This window comes from Phocoena sinus, chromosome 20, assembly GCF_008692025.1.
Source record: "Phocoena sinus isolate mPhoSin1 chromosome 20, mPhoSin1.pri, whole genome shotgun sequence".
Taxonomy (NCBI): domain Eukaryota; kingdom Metazoa; phylum Chordata; class Mammalia; order Artiodactyla; family Phocoenidae; genus Phocoena; species Phocoena sinus.
The window spans coordinates 45,174,358-45,197,399 of NC_045782.1; the positions used below are offsets into that span (position 1 = coordinate 45,174,358).

Here is a 23,042-nt window from a genome sequence, read left to right on the forward strand (position 1 = left end):
GACAACTGCTTTCCTAGATGAATATACATCAATTTGTAAGTACCTTTGTTTATGGGGTTAGAATTTGGTTTCTACAGAAGCGCTGTCTCTACAACGTTCCTTCTGCACACCCAGACTGGCCTGGCTTCCCTGAAGTCACAGGGGAGGACAGAATGGAATGAAAATATGGGCCAAAAATACAATTAATAGCAAACTTACAGATTATATGCCTACATTTTAAAGTCTGTTTGGCTTTTACTTAGCCAAGATAAGTAGGAGGTTAATGACTAACAGTACGTTTTGAGTTTCATTTCTAAACAAACCCACAGAAACTAATAAGAGTGAGGAACGCTAGTGTGGTGGGTTGACAAAAAGGTATGTCCACCTGAAACTGTAGAATGTGACCTTATTTGGAAATATGGTCTTTGCAGATGTAATTAGCTAAGGATCTTGAGATGAAATCATTCTGGATTTAGGGTGAGCCCTAAATCAAATGACTGCTATCCTTACAAGAGGAGGAGAGGATTCAAAGAGACACGTGGAGAAGGTGATGTGAAGATGGAGGCAGAGATTTGAGTCATGTGCCTTTGCCTATGAGCCAGGAGACACCAAGGAAGGCCAGCAACCACAAGAAGCTAGGAGACAGGCATGGAACAGAGTCTCCCTGAGCCTCCAGAAAGAAACAATCCTGCTGACACTGGTTTCAAACTTCTAGCCGCCAGAATCGCGAGAGAATAAATTCCTGTTGCTTTAAACAACTCATTTTATGGTCAATTTGTTATGGCAGCCCTAGGAAACTAAAACAGATTTTGATTTCATGCTTTTTTTTTGTGATTTAATTTTTTAACTTATTTTTTTGGCTGCATTGGGTCTTTGTTGCTGCGCGTGGGCTTTCTCTAGTTGCGGCAAGGGGGGCTACTCTTCATTGTGGTGCGTGGGCTTCTCACTGCAGTGGCTTCTCTTTGTTGCGGAGCATGGGCTCTAGGTGCGCGGGCTTCAGTAGTTGTGGCTTGCGGGCTCTAGAGCGCAGGCTCAGTAGTTGTGGCATGAGGGCTTCAGTAGTTGTGGCGCACGGGCTTCTCACTGCAATGGCTTCTCTTTGTTGTGGAGCATGGGCTCTAGGCGCGCGGGCTTCAGTAGTTGTGGCTCGCAGGCTCTAGAGCACAGGCTCAGTAGTTGTGGCATGAGGGCTTCAGTAGTTGTGGCACGCGAGCTCAGTAGTTGTGGCTCGTGGGCTCTAGAGCACAGGCTCAGTAGTTGTGGCATGCAGGCTTCGTAGTTGTGGCACGCGGGCTCAGCAGTTGTGGTCCACAGGCTCTAGAGCGCGGGCTCAGTAGTTGTGGCACGCGGGCTCAGCAGTTGTGGCTCACGGGCTCTAGAGTGCAGGCTCAGTAGTTGTGGCACGCGGGCTCAGCAGTTGTGGTCCACAGGCTCTAGAGCGCGGGCTCAGTAGTTGTGGCACGCGGGCTCAGCAGTTGTGGCTCACGGGCTCTAGAGTGCAGGCTCAGTAGTTGTGGCACGCGGGCTCAGCAGTTGTGGCTCACGGGCTCTAGAGTGCAGGCTCAGTAGTTGCGGCATGCGGGCTTCAGTAATTGTGGCACACGGGCTCAGCAGCTGTGGCTCACAGGCTCTAGAGCGTGGGCTCAGTAGCTGTGGCATGCGGGCTTTGTAGATGTGGCACGAGGGCTCAGTAGTTGTGGCTCGCAGGCTCTAGAGCGCAGGCTCAGTAGTTGTGGCAAGCGGCCTTCAGTAGTTGTGGCACACGGGCTCAGTAGTTGTGGCTCGTGGGCTCTAGAGTGCAGGCTCAGTAGTTGTGGCATGCAGCCTTCAGTAGTTGTGGCACGCAGGCTCAGTAGTTGTGGCTTGTGGGCTCTAGACTGTAGGCTCAGAAGTTGTGGCACACAGGCTTAGTTGCTCCACGGCACGTGGGATCTTCCCAGACCAGGCTCGAACCCGTGTCCCCTGCATTGGCAGGCAGATTCTTAACCACTGCGCCACCAGGGAAGTCCCCTAAAACAGATTTTGATACTGGGAAAGGAAGTGCTGCTATAACAGATACTTAAAAACGTGGGAGTGGCTTAGGAACTGGAAATGGGAAAAGGCTGGAAGAATTTTGAGGCACTTGACAGAAAAGGCCTAGACTTTCTTGAAGAGACAGAGGTTGGCAGAGATTGGAATTATGCTGCCAGCAAGCCAAGAACACTTGGGGCACTAGAAGCTGTAAAGGGCAAGAAAAGAATTCTTTCCTAGAGCCTTTGGAGGGAATGGGCCCACTGACACCTTGATTTTTTACTTCTAGCCTCCAGAACTGTGAGAAAGTTAATCTCTCTCTTTGCCTTGTTACAGCAGCCACAGGAAACTAATGCGGTTCAGAAGTCAGAGATTAAAGGCAGCCCAAGGAGGTTAAAAGCACACATTCTGGAGTCACAATGCCTGGGACTGAATTCTGATTCTGCCACTTACTAGTTATATGATACTGGATAAATTACTTAACCTCTCTCTTGCCTCAACTTCTCCCTCTGAAAAATGGGGTGACAGTACTTACATCAAAATGCTGTTGTGAGGATAAAACACATAAAGTGCTTCGAACACTGACAGCACGTGGTGGGTGCAATCTGCAGGGTTGCTATTATGTTCTTCATCTGATGAAGTATATGATATTTACCTTAAAACAAATAGTTACAAGTTTAATGGGTGTTTTAAAAAAAAAGATGTGTTTCACGGTGCAAGAGGGAGAGAAATTCAGGGGAAAAATCCCTAGGAAATGGCATAAATAGGCTGACTTGAAGGATAGGTTAGTCGAAAGGCTTTGCGGGTTTTTAGTTTGCTTTTTATTGATTTTGTTTTGGGTGGTGGGAAGCAAAAGAAATAAATACACGAAATTAGGGATCTGTGAACTTTCTGTTAAGAGCAAATGGAAGTATGTAATTGAAAGGTTTTTCAACTTGGGGGGAAAAGACCTGATCAGAATGGCTGTTTTAAAAATAATCCAGCTATGGGGATTTCCCTGGTGGTCCAGTGGCTAAGACTCCACGCTCCCAATGCAGAGGGCCCAGGCTCAATCCCTGGTGGGGGAACTAGATCCCACATGCTGCAACTAAGAGTTCGCATGCCGCAACTCAATGATCCCGTGTGCCACAACAAAGACCTGATGCAGCCAAAATAAATAAATAAATATTAAAAAAAAATCATCCAGCTATGGAACAGAGAAGAGAATTGGGGAGTTACACATACACCAGTTTGGAGACTACTAAACTAGTCTAATCAAGATGATGTTGACAGTGAGAATGGAGAGAAATGGATTCAATATTTAAGAGGTAATTAAAAGATATAACAAACAACATAGGACAAAAGACTATTCCCAGGTTTCTAGCCTGAGCAGCCAGTAGGATGGTGATCCCATTTACTAAGATGGCAACACTGAATGAAGGGTAGGTAATGAGGGCAAGTGATGCATGCAGTTTTAGACATGTTGTATCTGAGGTGCCTGCTATGCGGACTTGTCCAGGAGGCTGCTGGTATGCAGAACTGGGCACAGGCAGAAGGATTACAGGCGTAGGTCTGATGGCAACTGAGTCAGCAAGTAAATACGTGGCTTATGGCTAGAACGTGGAGGTGCAGGTGGAAAGCTGTACAGGTTAAAAAGCATAAACTAGTTCATCTGGAAAATGAAAAAATGCAGAGTTTTAAAATGCTGTGTTCAAGGTAATTTTATTCAGAACAGACAGTGACAGGAAATGGTGCTAGTCTAATCTGGCAGTTCCTATTTTACTAGAAGTCCCAATTTGAGAGCAAAGGACTGATAGAATGAAAGCAATATTTAAGAAAGACTGGCCCTCTTACATAACAGATTGAAATTGATCTCTAAATTGTTTGCTCAGTAAGTATCCTGGTTCCTCAGGTAGACTATAAACTGATGTTTAAGAACTTTTCTTTTATTCCCTAACCTATTCAAATAACATTTTTAAATGAGTATTAAACAAATAAAAGCAATAAGAGGAAAACAGTTTCTATAAACTATTGGTATCACAATTAAAGTGTTCACTGCCCCAGACTTTGTTTTAGACATAACCCCCTTGGGCAATAAGTCCACTGATTTATCATTTTAAGCTTCTGGACTTCCAGGGAAAACATATACCAGATCTCCACATAACATAAGCTGAGCAATTTACAATGGTTTCAAAACTTTCATCAGTAGTCCACAAATCATCTACCACAAGGGGGCGCTTAAACGGAAATTGTTTTGATCTAAATTTTAAAATGATGTAAAATCTCACATTTACTCAAATTATTCACAAGGAACAATTATTATTAACAATGATATTTACGGACTTTCCTAGTGGTGCGCCAAATGCAGGGGGCCTGGGTTCGATCCCTGGTCAGGGAACTAGATCCCACACATGTGCTGCAACTAAGAGTTCACATACCACAAATAAGGAGCTCACGTACTGCAACTAAGGAGCTGGTGAGCCACAACTAAGACCCAGCGCAACCAAATAAATAAATAAATATTTTTAAAAATTGAAAAAATCTTTGTATCTGACCTTTTACAAAGAAAATAGTCAAAATGTCACAACACATGAAAAAAAGTATCATACTTGTTCATCTGAGATTTTCATTAAATTCTGTGTACTTTATTACGCAATAAGAAAGGCAGTTTGAGAGATTATGACTAAAGCTTTTAAAGCAAATAAATGTAAGTGAATAGTTTCCCTGACAAACATGTAATTTAAAGAATTTGTTCTATTTAGAAAAGTAGATTATTTCATTTCATTGGTAATGTACCACAAATCCATGCATGGGTACCTTCTTAAGTCCTTTCACTCCTGTAATTTTAAAGCTTTGCACCTATTTAACCACATTCAAAGGGTCTTCTACTTGTCTGAGTGTTGTTTTATATACTGATATTGAAGTATCAAGAAACAGGACTTTTTTTAAAACATCACTTAATTTATGTCATATTTTCTAAAAATGCCTGTGTTTCAAATTTATAAGATCTCAGAAAAACCCAGTCCCAACAGAGCCAAAACCATTATACTATCTTTCTCCCCCCAGTTATGAGCATTGCTTTTAACAGCTAAAACAAGGCAAATTGCCGACTTCTCAAGATGATGGCTTGGAAACTAGACTACAGTATAAAATTAGCTATTGAAAATATTCTTGGGAGTTCCCTGGCGGTCCAGTGGTTAGGACTCCACGCTTTCACTGCCTTGGCCCGGATTCAATCCCTGGTCGGGGAACTAAGATCCTGCAAGCCGCACAGTGTGGTCAAAAAAAAAGAAAAGAAGAAACAAGAAAAGAGAATATCCTTATAAATAGGTCCTGAAAAAATAATTCTAGGTCCTACTTCCTAATAGCCATAGAGTCTTGGGCAAGTCCTAGAGCAAGTTATTTAACTTCTCTGAGTTTAGTTCTTCATCTATAAAATGTACAAAAATAGTACCCACATTACTGGGTTGTTGTGAGGGTTAATGAAAAAAAGTATATACAAAATGCTTATTAGAAAACTGTAAGGCACACATTATTCTAAGTGAAAGAACTGAGATACAAAATAATATTATTATGTTTCTTTTTATATGAAATGTTTAGAAAAAGCAAATTTATACAAACAGCAGAGTGATTTTCTAAGGCTGAGAATGGGAGTAAGATTAACTGTAAACAGATATGAGACCACTTTCAGAATGACTGAAATGTGGAATAACCAACCACTTGGATTTGTCTCGGAAGAAAATGTTTCCTGGGATGTGGGACTTTCAGTGCTAATTTACTAAAATTATAGAATTGTATATCTACAACAATAGAATTTTATAATACATAAATTAATAAACAGCTCAGGGAATTCCCTGGTGGTCCAGGGGTTAGGACCCTGCGCTTCCACTGCAGGGGGCACAGGTTTGATCCCTGGTCGGGGAACTAAGATCCCGCAAGCAGCACAGCACGGCCAAAAACAAAAAAAAACCCAACTCAATAAAGCTGTTAAAGTAAATAACAGAATAATAAAAATACTAGGTATACTTCACAAATAGTGTCTTGATTACTAAAGTAAACATACAGAGGCTTCCCTGGTGGCGCAGTGGTTGGGAATCCACATGCCAATGCAGGGGACACGGGCTCGAGCCCTGGTCCAGGAGGATCCCACATGCCGTGGAGCAACTGGGCCTGTGTGCCACAACTGCTGAGCCTGAGCTCTGGAGCCCACGAGCCACAGCTGCTAAGCCCACCTGCCACAGCTGCTGAGGCCCACGCGCCTAGAGCCTGTGCTCTGCAACAAGAGAAGCCACCACAATGAGAAGCCTGCGCACCGCAACAAAGAGTAGCCCCTGCTCCTCGCAACTAGAGAAAGCCCGCGTGCAGCAACAAAGACCCAACGCGGCCATAAATAAATAAATAAACAAATAAATAAATTTTATAAATAAATAAACATACAAGCATTCACAATTCATGAAGCAATGACAATTCTCATTTTATAGGTGAAAAAAATCAGGCTTAGAAGGGTTGTAGGTGCTTTAATGACACAGAACTTGTAATTAACAAGGCCAGGAATGCAAACCAGGGCTAGTTTCAGAGCTTTAATATTTAACCACTCTGTATGACAACTGTCTAGTAATAAATGACCTGGATAAAGACAAAAAAAAAAAGTAAACATACAAACTTAAGATATATATTGTGAAACCGTAAATGTCAAAAAGAAAGTAAAAGGTTCTTATATACTGAAATAACAAAAATTTATAAACATAATTTGATTTTTTATTGTCTTTTTGAAGGTTATAAAATTGTGTATAAAATTTTCAGAGAAAAGGCAAATTTACTATTTAGGTTATATAAAAATAAAAATGAACTTCTCAATCCAATGATAAATTAAATCTGTTACTGTCCGCAGGGCAAGTTGACAGTTTAATAAACTCCTTGAGGATCTCTCTAGATTTACCCATTTTCCTGGCTGGGGATATACTTTTTGTTTAAAAAAAAAAAAAAGCTGTTGAAATTTTAACTTCCTTTTTTTCTACGTAAATATAATATGTAAAAAACAACAAAAAAAAACTGTACAGCATATATTAAGTGCTGAATAAATGTTGATGTTGGCTATTGTTATTACTAACCCATCAGCAACTAGTTCCACCTATAGGTCCCTAACACCAAGGCCTACACCACTGATTATTGTGTGATAAGCCTTACATTACAGACGTCAAGGCCTACCTATATGTGGACAAAGCACCTTTGGGATGTCTGGGGCCCAAAACAGCAGCACAGGGAATGAAGTGAGAGGCAGTGAGAATGAACATCCAAAAAGGGTGAAGAAAGGCAGGATAGGGAAGGGAACAAAAGAATGGGAGAACAGGAGCACAGAATAAATTTCATTTACTTCCTGATTTGTTCACAGCAATCCTGATGACTCTGAGACCTTCTGGGAAGGCACATGAGACTGAGTGGATAGGGTCTGTAAACTGCTGTGCTGAACATCTAGAGAGTACAAGCACCAGGCTCCCTGAAAGGCAGTCTCACTGACTTTTCACATAGAATGAAAGACTGCATTAAACTTCAAACCAAAATGTGGTTACAGTTATCTTTCCATTTGTACTGACCTCGCCAACACAAGTTTCCATGCTACATCTCCATAGCATGATATGAGAAAGGTGGCACAATAAACACCACAACCAGATATTTGGGAGATACAGGGGCAAAAAACAAAAAAAATTATACAAAATTTTAAAATAACTGATCCAAACCAAATCATACAAAATATACTTTGTATATTTAAAACTTTTAAAACTTCATATACTGCTTCTCATATCAGTTTCTGGATTAAGGTAAAAGACTGAATCCTCACATCTCAGTTTGCTCCCTCTTGAAAACCCTCTTAAAACCACTAAAGAAATATTTTTAAAGATTTAAACTTACAAGATTAGAGAAAATAAGAGAGACAACAAAAAAATTTTTGGAAGCAGGAAAGCAAATGGACAAGTGATAACCGCCTTTAACCAGAGCCAAGAAAGCCCAATCCGAAACGTAAAGGGTGGAGCTGAGAACCAACAATCACCAAAATGAGGAGGGGAGTATCGAGAGCAGAGAAGTGCTTGAAAGCTGTTTTAGGAGCAGATCCCAAGGCCACCTATCTATCCACTTCAAGCCACTAAAGGTTTAGTCTCTACAGGAGGTAAAAGTGAGGTTCTCTGGCCCAGGGGACACCAGGCGCAGGTGTGAACAAAGGTACTGTACAGAAAACCAAGGTACTGAGTGGCTATGTACACAGTAAATGCGGTGTGCATAGCAAATGCAGCCCGCCTCCACCACCCAGCCAGCCAGACCCTCATGCTCCAAGCAGAACACCAGAGAAGGCCTCTCTGGGTCACCTGACCAGCTCAGAAGGAAGGACTAAAGATAGTGAGTGACATCAGGGACCACCAAGAAAAAAGATTAAGAAAATCACCCAACGATTAAGCTCAAAATTGATATGGCCTACACACTTGCTCAGAACTTCCAATCAGCTGTATAATCCCGCAGTGCTAATCAGGAGCAGAAAATTAAGGATTAATAGACATCTGAGGATGGAAGAGACAGACCAATACACACAGCAGGAAGCAGCAGCCTGGAAGAAACACAGACCATTCACTGTGGGGAAAAACACATGAAAAAACTATCAATAACATCCTCGAAAGTAAGAGAAATTATTATTTCCAAAAAACAAAAAACTAAGATTTGATTTTATTTTTTAAAAAGGAGGATGATTTTAAGAACAAAAGAGCTCTTAGAAAATAAAAATGTGATAGAATATAAAAAATAAATAGTAGGGCTTGAAGACCAAGATAAGGAAATCTAGAAAAACTGAGTAACACACATGCGCGCGTACACACACACACACACACACACACACACACACACATTCCAAAGAGGACAAAGAGGAAAACTGGAGTGAAAAGATAAAATCAGAAGACCAAAATAGGAAGCTCAACATTCAATAAAGTAATAGTTCAAGATAAATACAACAGGCAAAAGGAGAGGAGGAAGTCCTCAAGGGAAGTTCTCAGAACTGACTCAACTGTCAGATTGCAAGTGCCCACCACACACACAATGGATGAAAACAGACCCACACAAGGCCCTATCACTCGGAAACTGCAGAAAACTCTGAAGGCAAAGAGAAGATTCTACAAGTTTCCAGTTAAGTCCAAAGTGGTTATATACAAAGAATCAATGAATGGATTCAGATTTCTCAACAGCAACACTACAAGAAGACAACTGTACAAAATTCTGAAATTCGCCGTTTACTCTGTACCATCTTTAAAAACTAAGGGTGGACCTGGCTAAGATACTTCTCTGTACCTGGCTTGGCCTGACCATGTGCTGATGAAGTTCCTTCTCTCCTCTCTATGCCTGCTCTTTCATTTCATCTCACCACAAATTTTCTGATTTGACCTAATTCTGAGAGCTTGAAGAAGGCTTTGAAAACTTTAGAAGCTGAGGACTTCCCTGGTGGTCCAGTGGTCAAGACACCGCGCTTCCACTGCAGGGTGTACAGGGTGTTCGATCCCTAGTCGGGGAACTAAGATCCCACATGTCATACAGCGCAGCCAAAAGAAAATAAATAAATAAATGAATGAATGAATGAATAAACAAAATATTTTAAAAAGAAAAGCTTTAGAAGCTGAAAATACAAAGTAACCCACTCCCTCTGACCATACTTCTTCAGGATGTCCAAAACCAAGTCCACACTACAACCCTGCCAAGCACCCTCACTTCCCCAGACTTCCTCCCGCCCTTCCCACTGTCCTGCCTGGAAGAATCTCGTGAAAACCCTCAGGTTGGGCTTCTCCTGGGAGGCTACAACCAATCATGGCAGCACTGATCTTTCCTTAGACAGTTTCTTTGTTCTTGCTGCTCCATTTTATATACAAATATAGTAAAACTAAAAAGAGAAGCAAGAAAATCCTAACACCAAAGTTAGGATGCAGACTACCTCATGGTGGGTTGCAGGGAATCTAACGGGGGAAGGGCCCACAATGGCATGTGGCATCCCACCTAGTAAGTAACGTTCTGCTTTCCATCCTAGGCATTGAGTACAATGGTGTGTATTTTGCTTTTTTTCATACACCCTTCCTTCCTTACAATTTTAAAAACTGTTTTAATGTACATATTCTTTCAAGTTAGAAATTATTAAACTATACAACTCATTATTAAATCACCAAGGTTTATATCACATCAGCAGCACAGCTCTACATCAATCATGAAGGAAGTTGGCTTAATTTTAAATACATACAAAAATTTAAGACCAGATTTACTCACATTATGAGTCTTCGGTTTAAGAACCAGTATTTCCTCCGACTTCTGTCATATCCAATAGGTTCATGTCGAATATATGGTTTGTTTTTTTGGATTTCAGCAACGCAGTCAGTCACACCAGGAACCTTATGTGCTACACAGACTTCACACTGCCACTCATCCTCTGGCACCTCCTCGAGAGGCGGCTTCACACATTCCAAATGGTACACTGCTGAGCAGGTCTCACAGCAAAGCAAATCCCCGAGTTTGTGACAAACCCTACAGTGGTCATCGTACTGGATCACCCCTTCAGACATCAACTCCTCACGAGCAATGTTTGTGGTAAGAAACTGATCGACTAAGAACTGCAGAACTTTGATTTTGTTCTCTACTGGTCCATAAGGATAGTCCTCTGCTTCTTGGTAAGGAAGGACATGATGGTACTCCTTGTCACTCTCGCAGTACACCCGCAGCACCTCTGGCCACGTCATGCCATCGATGAAATACAGCGTGGAATTCACGCTATCTTTCAGATCGGCAGGTCCAAAGGTAGTATTGGAGGTGTCTTCTTCACGCAAAACTGCTTTCAAAAGCACTACGTGCATCTCCGCCATAAGTGTGCACTGCTCTTGACTCACCAGAGCTGCACAAAAGTCCTCAAAGCGAAAAGGAGATAACCTTAAAACTGTACCAAAGTTCCGCAGTACCTCATAAATGGCAATAACATTCATTATATGCTCGTTAGGCACCATTAAATCCTCAGAGGACTTGGGAAATTCAAGGGGTGGGATGTCTTTTTCTTCCAATATTGGAGAACGAGGCCGATGTACTCTCGGTTTTCGCCTACCTGTAAATAAAGAAATGGTATAATTACAAATCAATACATCATTTCTACAAACTAAGGTTTTTCCTATTTGGACATATAGCCCCAAAAAGAGAGAAGCATACTTCTATTTTTCCAGTAACTGTCAAGTTAAAATAATACCAAGAAGCAATGATTTAGCTCTAATCTTTAAGTCTATAGAAAATCTAAATTTAAAGTGTTCTCATTATATCCCAAACTAGAAGTAAAAAAAAATTACAATTATAATCAGTTCTGAATTACCTAGAGGGGTTAACTGGTTTACAGATAACCATGATAAAAAATAACAGTGCATTTGTGAAAGATCTGACAAGAACATAAATGAGAAAAAGACATCTCCAAAGAAGAGAACAGGCGTAACAGATCTCACATGGTGCCAGCTGCACTAAGAAATGCCTCTCAGCAATCAGACAGGAAGTTCTCTGGTGCAGCGCACCCTTTCCCTGGCCAGTTCTTCCTGAGAGCCATATAATGGGGAGTTCCACAGTGAAGCACAAGGTTAGGGCTGAGACAGAAAGGAAGAAGAAGTAAGGAAGAGAGAAGAGAAGCAGGGTTCCAATACTGAGAGAAAAAGGGGGAGCGGGGCTCACTTAGGAAACAGACAACAGATAATAATTTTTAGCTGTAAATTAAGCAACAGGAGGCGTGCCTGTTCGCCAATTTATGAAATGTACAGTCCAGGAATATATATGTATGTAAATGTATCAATATATAGCATTTGAGACCTTAGTTCGTAACAAGCAAGCAGATCTCATTTAATCCTCTGAACAAGTCTATGAGGTATTAATAAGAAACTTATGGAAAGAAACAATTTTCTCCAGAATTGCCATGCCCATGCCTGCATTATTATTATTATTACACTTTCCAATGATATTTACAGAATAGGAAATGTACTTTTAAATAGCAGACTTTTTATGAGATCAATTAACATTAAATTTATTTTTGTGCTATTGTTTTATTAACTAAGTTTTATTAACTATGGTTTGGGGTTGCTGGTCACCTCTTAACTGCCTCCTCCCTTCCCCATTGCTGTGCCCTCCTCACATCTAGTGAATTCTCATCATGTACAAACTAAAAGGGTACAGGGCACCAGGAAAAGAAAGTATGCTAAATAATATAAAAGGTCAAGATCTTTTATTTTATACAATACACCCCCCCCATATTCATTCACTGGAAAGATTTTCCAAATAAGATTATATCCATTAGTTTCTGCAGAAAAAAGTCCAAGGGATCACTCTGGGCCAGACTTTGCTGGTGAGCTTACATAGTAAGAAAAAAACCTCCTCCATCTCAGCAAATATCCATCTACTACAAAGATGCAGTTTTCGCAGATTCAATTAAATCACAGAATCACCATGCTAGTAATAAGCATCACGATGGTAATCCAGTCCATTTCACTGTCTTCTGGAAGTTATTTGGACCTCATTTGCAAAAGTATAAATGAGAGAAAGCAGAAAAGGATTAAAGGGAAGACTGAACCTAGAGGAATACCCTCAAATGCAGGAGAAGAAACACAAGTCACCAAATGAGACAAACCTGCTTATAGAAACAGTCCCTGTGTTCCTCTCAGCTGTTTATGCAAAATGCTGTCAAACAGAGTCCAAGTAAAGGATTACATAAGGAAAGGCTTGAAAAAGTAGATCTAGGATCAGAACATGGATCCGTAAATGTTAGGTGTAGGCATTTTTACAGCACTTTATTCTGGCAGTAATGTAGGTTGATGGCTTTGAATGAAGTAATGAAGACTTTTTGAGCAGGGCAGGGACATGAGAAGAATGTTCCAGAAAGACTTCTCTGGCTTCAGTGTATACAATGAATAGGACAGGGGGAACAAACCAAACACAGGGCATCTTCTGCAACTACCCAGAAGATAAAGACCTGGATTCAGAGTCTGGCTGTGGGAATGAAGAAAAAGATGAATATAAGTGACCTTATGAAGAAAGAAACCAACTGGTGTGGAACATAACACAACCTCCCTAAGATTTAACTCTGGTACCATTTCCTCCAAAAGACTATTCTAACTCCCCCAAACTCTTCTGAATTCTCGTAGTAGCCTTCTTTGAATCATTTGTTACCCTACAATTTACCTATTCATGGTATCCATTCCACCTCCATAGCTGAACACCCACCTCTTATGCCAAAGAAAGATCTGGCACGTTTGTTTTATTGGAAGCATTTGCTAGCATCATTCCCTTTAGAGAATTACCCTTCCCTTACACCATGTGATTCTGATGGGGCCCCCAAACACAGTATTCCACCTCTTCATCACTGGCAAGGCAGGCCAGTGAGAGTCTTGCCTGGGATTTTATATTCAGATGCTGAGTGAGAAGTGCTCTGAAGCTCGTTCTTTCCATGAAGGTGGCCAGAGGCTGTATGTGGCTAACCCACCTTTACCTCCCTTGTGGAGGAAGGGAATAAGGACAAGAGACAGAAGCAGAAATGGGAGATAAGTATTGATAACTCACGAGTACTGACAGAACCTGTCATTCAAATTTCCCAGTCAGGACTTCCCTGGTGGCGCAATGGTTAAGAATCCGCCTGCCAATGGGTTCACGGGGACATGGGTTCCATCCCTGGTCCAGGAAGATCCCACATGCTGCAGAGCAACTGGGCCTGTGCGCCACAACTACTGAGCCTGCACTCAAGAGCCCGCGTGCCACAACTACTGAAGCCCGCACACCTAGAGCCCAGGTTCTGCAACAAGAAAGCCACCACAGTGAGAAGCCCACACACCACCACAAAGAGTAGCCCACGCTCGCTGCAACTAGAGAAAGCCCATGCACAGCAATGAAGACCCAATGCAGACAATAAATAAATAAATTTATTTTTAAAAAACAAATTTCCCAGTCACACAAACCAAAAACCACTCCCCTTTTGCTTAAGTGAACATGTTGGTTTTCTGTTGCTTGCAAATAAGAGTACTGATTAAAAGAGTATCTAACACTGTATACAAGCCTTTTATAATGAGAAACTCAGTAAATTGCCATTTCAAGACTATCAATGAGAGCAGTTAATGTTTAAAAGAAAAACTGTTGATAGTACTCTTTTGCAGTATATTAACTTAGACAGTAACAGTAGTCTAATTTAATTTGATATCTAATTTTAAAATATCAGCTTTCACAGATTCTGAAAGATTTTGGATAAGCATGTATTATTCTAATATTTAACAGTTCATTTAGCTTTATATTAAGCTAAAGTCTGTTAGCTTTCTAAGGTAAAAGGAAGAAAGGCAAACAAAGGTTCATAAATTCTACATTCTATCATCTAGGTGGAAACCACAAAATAGTATCTATTCAAACTACAACTACGTACATACTGAACAACGTGAGCACTTTTACAAGTTAGCATTAAATGCTGGCCAGTTCATTCTGAAGCATTATTGGGAGTTTAAATCGATTCAATTTTTAAAATTTATTTATTTAGGCTGCGCCAGGTCTTAGTTGCGGCACAGGGGATCTTTTAGTTGCGGCACGCATGCGGGAATAAGGTAAAATTCATGTGCTGAAATAAGAAATCTTTAAGATATATAATTAAGTAGATGAAAAAGCCAGCTACAGAACAATGACTAGAATGTCATTTGAGAAACAAAATTAGAAACAAAAAAAGAAAAGAGAACAATAATAAAGTATATACATCGAAGAGGTCATATATGAATCTTTTTAAAGTAGCTGTTCCTGGGGAGGAGAAATGGAGGAAAAAAAAGAAAGACTAATTTTTTTATCCTTTTATATTCTTAAATACCACATGCATATATTTTTATTATAATATTTTAAAAGAAAAATATTGGGCAGGTATCTATACAAATATATAAAAATATTAATATGCTGCCAGTAATGGCTACTGATGGTCTTGTATAAATACAAATATAAGGTCATTTTGCCAAATTCAAAGATTTGGGTTAACAGAACTGAGCACAGATTACAGTGTATAAAGAGAAAACTCATAAAATTAAACCACTTAAGCCCCTCAACTGTCAATCATTAGTATTAGCAAGTCAAGATATTTCAACTATTCAGGGAAATGTATTTATAATATACCATTGAGGATTACACTCATTACCATTTTCAACACTGATCTACTATCTAGCAGATAAAGTATATTAATTTTCCTGTATTAAAAAAAAGGGATTAACGTCAACCTCACTAGCCATCAGGAAAAGGCAAATTAAAACCACAATGAGATACTGTTTCATACTCAACAATGGACAAAAATTTTAAAGTCCATCCAAACAAACTTTTGGGAAGAACGGAGAACAACAGAGACACCAGTATACCACACTCGGGACTGTAAGAGCCATCACCACTTTGGAGAGCAATTCAGTAAGTCAGGTTAAGGTTGTGCACACAACCCTGAAGGCGTTTGAAAACTTTTTGCCCATGATCCAAAGTAAGAAATACATTTTACATTTAAATCTAGTACACACCTACCCCAAAACTAAAGTTCTACAAAGCACTACTCTTATATTAATATCTTCTCTTCCATCCCATTCCAATACCTTCTATTCCATTCTCTTTCTGCTTTTAACTTATGCTGGTTGCAGCCCACAGTTTGAAAAACACTTCTCAGGAATTCCCTGGCAGTCCAGTGGTTAGGACTCTGAGCTTTCACTGCTGAGGGCCCAGGTTTGATCCCCTGGTCAGGGAACTAAGATCCCACAAGCCACACCCCAACCCACCCCCTCAAAAAAAGAAAAACACTTCTCTAGAGAAACTCTCCTTATACATATGCAGAACACTGAACATTGCGTATAAAAGCAAGCAGTCAATCAAGCTGGAAACAACCAAAATGTACATCAACAGGGGAACGATTAAACTGTGGAACATTCATCTGATAGAATCCTTTTTGGGGGGCCATGCTGCTTGGCTTGCGGGATCCTAGTTCCCTGACCAGGGATCAAACCTGGGCCCCCGGCAGTGAAAGCATGGAGTCCTAACCAGTGGACCACCAGGGAATTCCCCATTTGATAAAATTCCATAGAGCAGTCAAGGGTTACATATGTCGGCATGGATCAATCATAAAAACACCATGAAACAATTGAAATTGCTACCAAAAAAAATTGCTACAAAAGGATAAACAATTTGGAACCATGCGAAACAGTTTTATCTACTGCTTATGGATGAATGGATGTATATATATAATATATATGAACTAGTAGATAATATCAACACTAGAATGTAATCTCCTTAAGAGCAGGGAGTTTTGTCTGTGTATTTCTGCTGCTGTGAATACTTAATAAATATTTACTGAAAGAATCAGGAGTTTAGTAGGCACACAAAAAGATGCTCATCATCACTAATTATTAGAGTAATGCAAATCAAAACTACAATGAAGTACCACCTCATACTGGTCAGAATGGCCATCATTAAAAAGTCTACAAATAATAAGTGCCGGAGAGGGTGTGGAGAAAAGGGAACCCTCCCTACACTGTTGGTGAGAATGTAAATTGGTGCAGCCACTATGGAAAATAGTATGGAGGTTCCTCAAAAAACTAGAGTTGCCGTATGATCCAGCAATCCTACTCCTGGGCATATACCCAGACAAAACTATAATTCAAAAAGACACATGCACCCCTATGTTCACAGCAGCACTATTTACAATAGCCAAGGCATGGAAACAACCTAAATGTCCATCCATTGACAGATGAATGGATAGAGAAGATGTAATACACACACACACATGCGCACACACACATACACACACACACACACACACACACACACAGGAATATTACTCAGCCATAAAAAAGAATAATGCCATTTGCAGCAACATGGATGGACCTAGAGATTATCATACTAAGTGACGTAAATCAGAAAGAGAAAGACAGGGCTTCCCTGGTAGTGCAGTGGTTAAGAATCCGCCTGCCAATGCAGGAGACACGGGTTCGAACCCTGGTCCAGGAAGATCACACATGCCACGGAGCAACTAAGCCCGTGAACCACAACTACTGAGCCTGCACTCTAGAGCCCATGAGCCACAACTACTGAGCCCACGTGCCACAACTACTGAAGCTCATGCACCTAGAGGCCTTGCTCCCCAACAAGAGAAGCCCCTGCAATAAGAAGCCTGCGCACCGCAATGAAAAGTTGCCCCCTTTGCCACAACTAGAGAAAGCCCGTGCGCAGCAACGAAGACCCAACACAGTCAAAACTAAATAAATAAATAAATTTTAAGGGAAAAAAAAAAGACAAATACCATATGATATCACTTACATGTGGAATCTAAAATATGACACAAATGAACATATCTGTGAAACAGAAACTGACTCACAGACATACAGAACCGACTTGTGGTTGCCAAGCAGGGGGCAGGGGTGGGGTGGAGGAGGGAAGGATTGGGAGTGTGGGATTAGCAGACGCAAACTATTATATATAGGATGGATAAACAACAAGGTCCTACTGCATAGCACAGGTGACTATATTCAATAGCCTATGATAAACCATAATGGAAAAGAATATGAAAAAGAATATATATATGTAAAACTAAAACACTTTGCCGAAAGAATCAGTAGTTTCAAACTCTAGCCTATGCAATTACACAAGAAAATGATGTCTTTACATTATTTGCAGATGTCAGAAATGTGTTTTCACTCCTCACTATGTAAATAGAGGACTACCACGAGAAGTCCTAGAACAGTGGTCTTCAAATTTTGCGCATCAGAATCACCTGGAGAGCTGATTCTAATTAAAACAGCTTCTGATTCAAAGGACTAGGAAAGAGTCTCAATTTGCATTTCTAACAATTCCCATGCGATACTAACTCTGCTGGTCTGAGGTCCACAGTTTTGAGAACCACTGCCCTGGAACTCAAAAAGGTTATCCCTCTGAGATTCAGTTGAGTAAAAATTAATACACATCAGATGAAATCCACTAATTCCAGTTACCTTCAAAGCTTGCTACTCAAAATGTGATTGGCATTATCTATGAGGCTTGAAATAAAGTCAGAATCTCAGGCTTACTAAATTAGGATTTGCAGTTTCTCAAAATCTTCGGGTGATTCATGTACACATTAAAGTTTGACATGCTGCCTTGAAAACTATCCATCCTAAAACCAGAAGTGCAGCAAAATCACATGGTAAACTGTTAAAAGTAGAGTATCAAAATGCAATTCAAATTTACAGAACCCCAGGTGAAGCTCAGTAATCTGTATTTTTATCTTTCTCCCCAGATAATTCTGATGTGCAGCCAAGTGTGAAAATCACAGCTTTACCGAAATTGGATATTCCCACTACCAAGCAAAAAGTGGGGCTTTTTTGGAAACTCAAACAAGAGAATCAAGAAGCTGCCTAAGAAGGTATGATTAGAATAGGACAGGTGTGAAAGGAAGCTGAAGCCTAATCAAAGACATTAATAAGCCTACAAGAAGAAAATGCTATGGATGGAAAGTGGTCTGCATGGGGGTGGGGAGCGGGTACGGGAACCAAACAGCAAGAATTTGTCAGTGAATTTCCAACACAGTCTAGGTTAAGGGAGAGAGTTTCTTTTTTAAAATTTATTTATTTTATTTATTTTATTTTTGGCTGCGTTGGGTCTTCGTTGCTCCATGCGGGCCTTCTCTAGTTGAGGTGAGTGGGGGCTACTCTTCATTGCGGTGAGCAGGCTTCTCATTGCGGTGGCTTCTCTTGTTGTGGAGCACGGGCTCTAGGTGTGAGGGCTTCAATAGTTGTGGCACATGGGCTCAGCAGTTGTGGCTCGAGGGCTCTAGAGTGCATGCTCAGTAGTTGTGGCGGATGGGCTTAGTTGCTCCGCGGCACATGGGATCTTCCCAAACCAGGGCTCAAACCCGTGTCCTCTGCACTGGCAGATGAATTCTTAACCACTGTGCCACCAGGGAAGCCCAAGGGAGAGAGTTTCTTGACTAAACAAGGATTCTGGCCCATGTGACAGATTATTACCTTAATAGAAGAATTATGCTACTATGTACATCATCTGAAAGACCTGACAGTTGCTAAGGCAAAACTTCCCACTCCTTTGAATTCCACAATAGAATTCTACTTCATAGAGTCTATAGGGATGCTCTCTTCTCTGAGCTCTTTGGAAGAACTGGCAACAATACTCACCAAGTGTTAACTGTTGCTTGGGGTCCTTTTCTACATGCTTGGGTTTTTAAAATATGCACCGTGGGGCACCATCTGTATTTGTTCATTTCTCGCTTTTTTAATTTAAAAACTTCTCTGTACATTTTAAGCAGATATTGCCTTAATTTGCTGAAGCTGCAAGAAATCCTAGACCTTTTCCAAGGCCCTGATCAAATGTCGCCTCTTCTGTCCTCTCCTGTGCCTCCAGGCACTGTGCTTCTCTGACACTTTGTACAGCTCTCCATTATAGTGTGAGTGCATTTATATTACAGGCAATTACTCATGTGCCCCCAGCTCATTTGTTAACTCCCTGAGAGCACAGACCATGTTTTATTGTAATAACCAAAAAAAAAAAAAAAAAAGTGTGTTCAACAAATGATACCCAGAAGCAAAACTAGAGGTCCAGGGGTGAGGTCATGCCAAGATTAAAATCCAGACGCCACAGTAGATTTTTCAGTTTGGCTCATACATTTTTATTGTATTAATTCTAAGAAGAATATTTATAGTGTTTTCATACTTCTAGACCCCATAACTCTCTATATAATATGTGTTTCTATCGGAAACAAACAGATAAACCCAAACAGTGAGACATTCTAAAGACAATTGGCCTGGACAATGAAAAAATGTCACTGTCACAAAAGAACCCTTCCCTCTCCAAAAGTGACAGAAGAGCTCTAGATTAAAGGAACAAAAGAGATGTCAACTAAAAGCAATACATGACCCTTGACTGAATCTTGGATAAAGAAACAAAACAGCAATAGAGGGCAATTGGGGAAATTTGAAATGTAATGTTATATCCATGTTAAATTAAATGTCTTGAGTATGCTGAAGTATTTAGAGGTGAAGTGCTATTATGTCTACAACTTACTATTCAGTGGTTCAGCAAAAAGAAAATTTTAAAAGACTGAGAAACCAAATATGGCAAAAATGTTTATAAAAATTGGTGAATCCGGGACTTCCCTGATGGTGCAGTGGTTAAGAATCACCTGCCAATGCAGGGTACACGGGTTCGAGCCCTGGTCCAGGAAGATCCCACATGCCGCGGAGCAACTAAGTCCATGCGCCACAACTACTGAGCCTGCGCTCTACAGCCCGCGAGCCACAACTACTGAAGCCCCCGCACCTAGAGCCCGTGCTCTGCAAGAGAAGCCACCGCAATGAGAAGCCCGCACACACGAGGAAGAGTAGCCCCCACCTCGCCGCAACTAGAGAAAGCCCATGCGCAGCAACAAAGACCAACGCAGCCATAAATAAATAAATAAATAAATTTATAAACAACAAAAATCGGTGAATCCAAGAGAAGGGTATACTGGGTGTTCATTGTACTATTCTTTCAGCTTTTCTGCATATTTGAAATTACGTAAAGTAAAAGCAAAAAGTTCAGAAAATCTGTTCTAAAGCTCCTTACTTCTAATTGTTTCAATTATTTGTTTCAATTTTTTCAATATTTATAGCTAACAGGACATATCATGTTACAGCCTAAATACAGAGTAAGATTAAATAAGATTATTAAATTAACTGCAAACTTGTAAACATCAACCGATACCTGGGATAGAAAGTGCTGTAACATACCACCTGTTTTACCTAGCCTCTCTTTGAAAACATCTGACATATTTGGCCACAACACCCTTCTTGAATTTCCTGTGCCACCCAGGACTCAATTTCCCTGACCAGCTGTCCCTCTGCCAAACACCTCTCTTACACGTGCAAATTCCCCAAAGTTTAGTCCTCAGCAGATTCTCCTGCTTTCCCCCAGTTATCAGTGGACTCAATTACCACCCAAATATCAATGACTTCTAAATGCATTTCTCTACCCAGACCTCGCTTCAGAACTCCAGAGACATTATTTCCAACTGCCTACTAGCTATTTTCAACAGGATGTCCCAGGTACAGTTCTCTTTGTAGGAAATGGAAATAAAAAGGAGTTACAAAAGTTTAATTCAAAGCAAAAATTTTTAAATCCCTAAATGGAACAAAGATTTTGTAATGATAAAGGATGCAGTCTACAATGAAGATATAACAGTTATGAACAACTTAATAAAAAGTAAATATGATTGGGCCAGTCCCCAACTTTAAGCCTTTCAGTAAGTCCCCACCATACTTGGATTAAAATCCAAACTCCTTCCTGAGACCTACAGGGCCCTCTGCGAGGTACGCCCTGGCTACTGCTCCAAACTCAGCCTCCCCCTCTCCTTTCTGCTTCAGCCACACTGGCCTCCTGGATCATGCAAAGCTCACTGCCTCCCCACAGCTGTTCTCTCTACCTAGAATACTCTCTCCCACTCTGTCAAGTGGCCAGCTCCTCATTCATTCAGCTCTTTTCCCTCATAGTATTTTATCACACTTAAAAGCCTTACAGTTTCATTCAATTAACATATGCCTCCACTAGACTGCAACTTCCACAAAGGCCAGGACAATTTTTTTTTTTTTAATTTATTGGCTGCATTGGGTCTTCGTTACTGCGCGTGGGCTTTCTCTAGTTGCGGTGAGTGGGGGCTAACTCTTTGTTGCGGTGCACGGGCTTATCACTGTTGTGGCTTCTCTTGCTGCGAAGCACAGGCTCTAAGGGCGTAGGCTTCAGTAGCTGTGGCACGTGGGCTCAGTAGTTCTGGCTTGCGGGCTCTAGAGCTCAGGCTCTGTAGCTGTAGCGCACGGGCTTAGTTGCTCCGCAGCATATGGGACCTTCCCAGGCCAGGGCTCGAACCTGTGTCCCTTGCATTGGCAGGCAGATTTTTTGTGTGTGTGTGCTATGCGGGCCTCTCACTGTTGTGGCCTCTCCCGTTGTGGAACACAGGCTCCGGACGCGCAGGCCCAGCGGCCATGGCTCACGGGCCCAGCCACTCTGAGGCATGTGGGATCTTCCCGGACTGGGGCACGAACCCGTGTCCCCTGCATTGGCAGGCGGACTCTCAGCCACTGCGCCACCAGGGAAGCCCTGGCAGGCAGATTCTTAACCACTGCGCCACCAGGGAAGCCCAGGACAATTTTTGTTTGGCTTCTCAGGCCTAGTACTTATTACACTTCCTGGTACATGGCAGATTCCTGAATTAGTTGCTGCGTGAATTAATAAACCAAATAAATTGGCATCAAACAATATAAAGCAAAATTATAAGAAATCCAAGAAGAACTGGACAGAAACAGAATAGTAGCAGGAGACTTTAAGACACTTCTTTTTAATCTTAACAGCTCTAGTAGACTGACTAAATAGCTAACATGAACGCAGGTCACAAACTCAAATGTCCACAAAGAGGAGGTAGAAGAGTGAGTAAAGAGGACAGACAGGCAATCTACAGAGCACAACTAGAACTAACCTAATCAAGAAAAGGTGGGACCAAGCACAATAAATAAAATTGGTGATGATAAAGGGGAACTTGTCACAGGTACAGAAGCTATTAAAAGAATGCTAATAAAGTCTAAAACCTGGGTGAAAGGATGACCGTCAGAGAATTACCAAACACCAAAACTAAATCAAAGAACAGAAAACAAACCAATAATTATGGGAGAAACTGAAGAAGATGTCAGCGAGCTCTTGCCCCTAAAACAGCACCCAGCCAGGATGGTTTTCAAAACATTCCAGAGGACAGAAAAAGAAGAAAAGATTTTAAAAGTCCTCTTAAAAAAACCAGGATAACAGTGACACCAAAACCTAGTAACAAAAGACATGCACCACCCCCTCCACAAAAGAAATGATGGGTCAATCATAGTTATTAAAATAAAGTTTAAAATAGCAAATAAAATCCAGAAGCATACTATGTGTAAATATCTATGAAAAATTACAGAATAATACATACCTTTTAATCTAGCAATCCCCTTTCTAAGAATTTACCATATAACATAACTCACATGTACATTCATTTTGGCACTGTTTGCAAC

At 40.9% G+C, this 23,042-nt stretch overlaps 1 protein-coding gene across 14 annotated transcripts in view; it reads right to left on the reverse strand.

Moving 5' to 3' along the window:
• Positions 1–23,042, reverse strand: part of BPTF (bromodomain PHD finger transcription factor) — a 135,309-nt gene that overhangs the window by 90,117 nt on the left and 22,150 nt on the right. For all 14 annotated transcript variants that reach the window (XM_032615628.1, XM_032615624.1, XM_032615620.1 and 11 more), the window contains exon 2: positions 10,258–11,080. In XM_032615628.1, the coding sequence (XP_032471519.1) occupies positions 10,258–11,080 (823 nt within the window). The remainder of the gene's footprint in view (positions 1–10,257; positions 11,081–23,042) is intronic.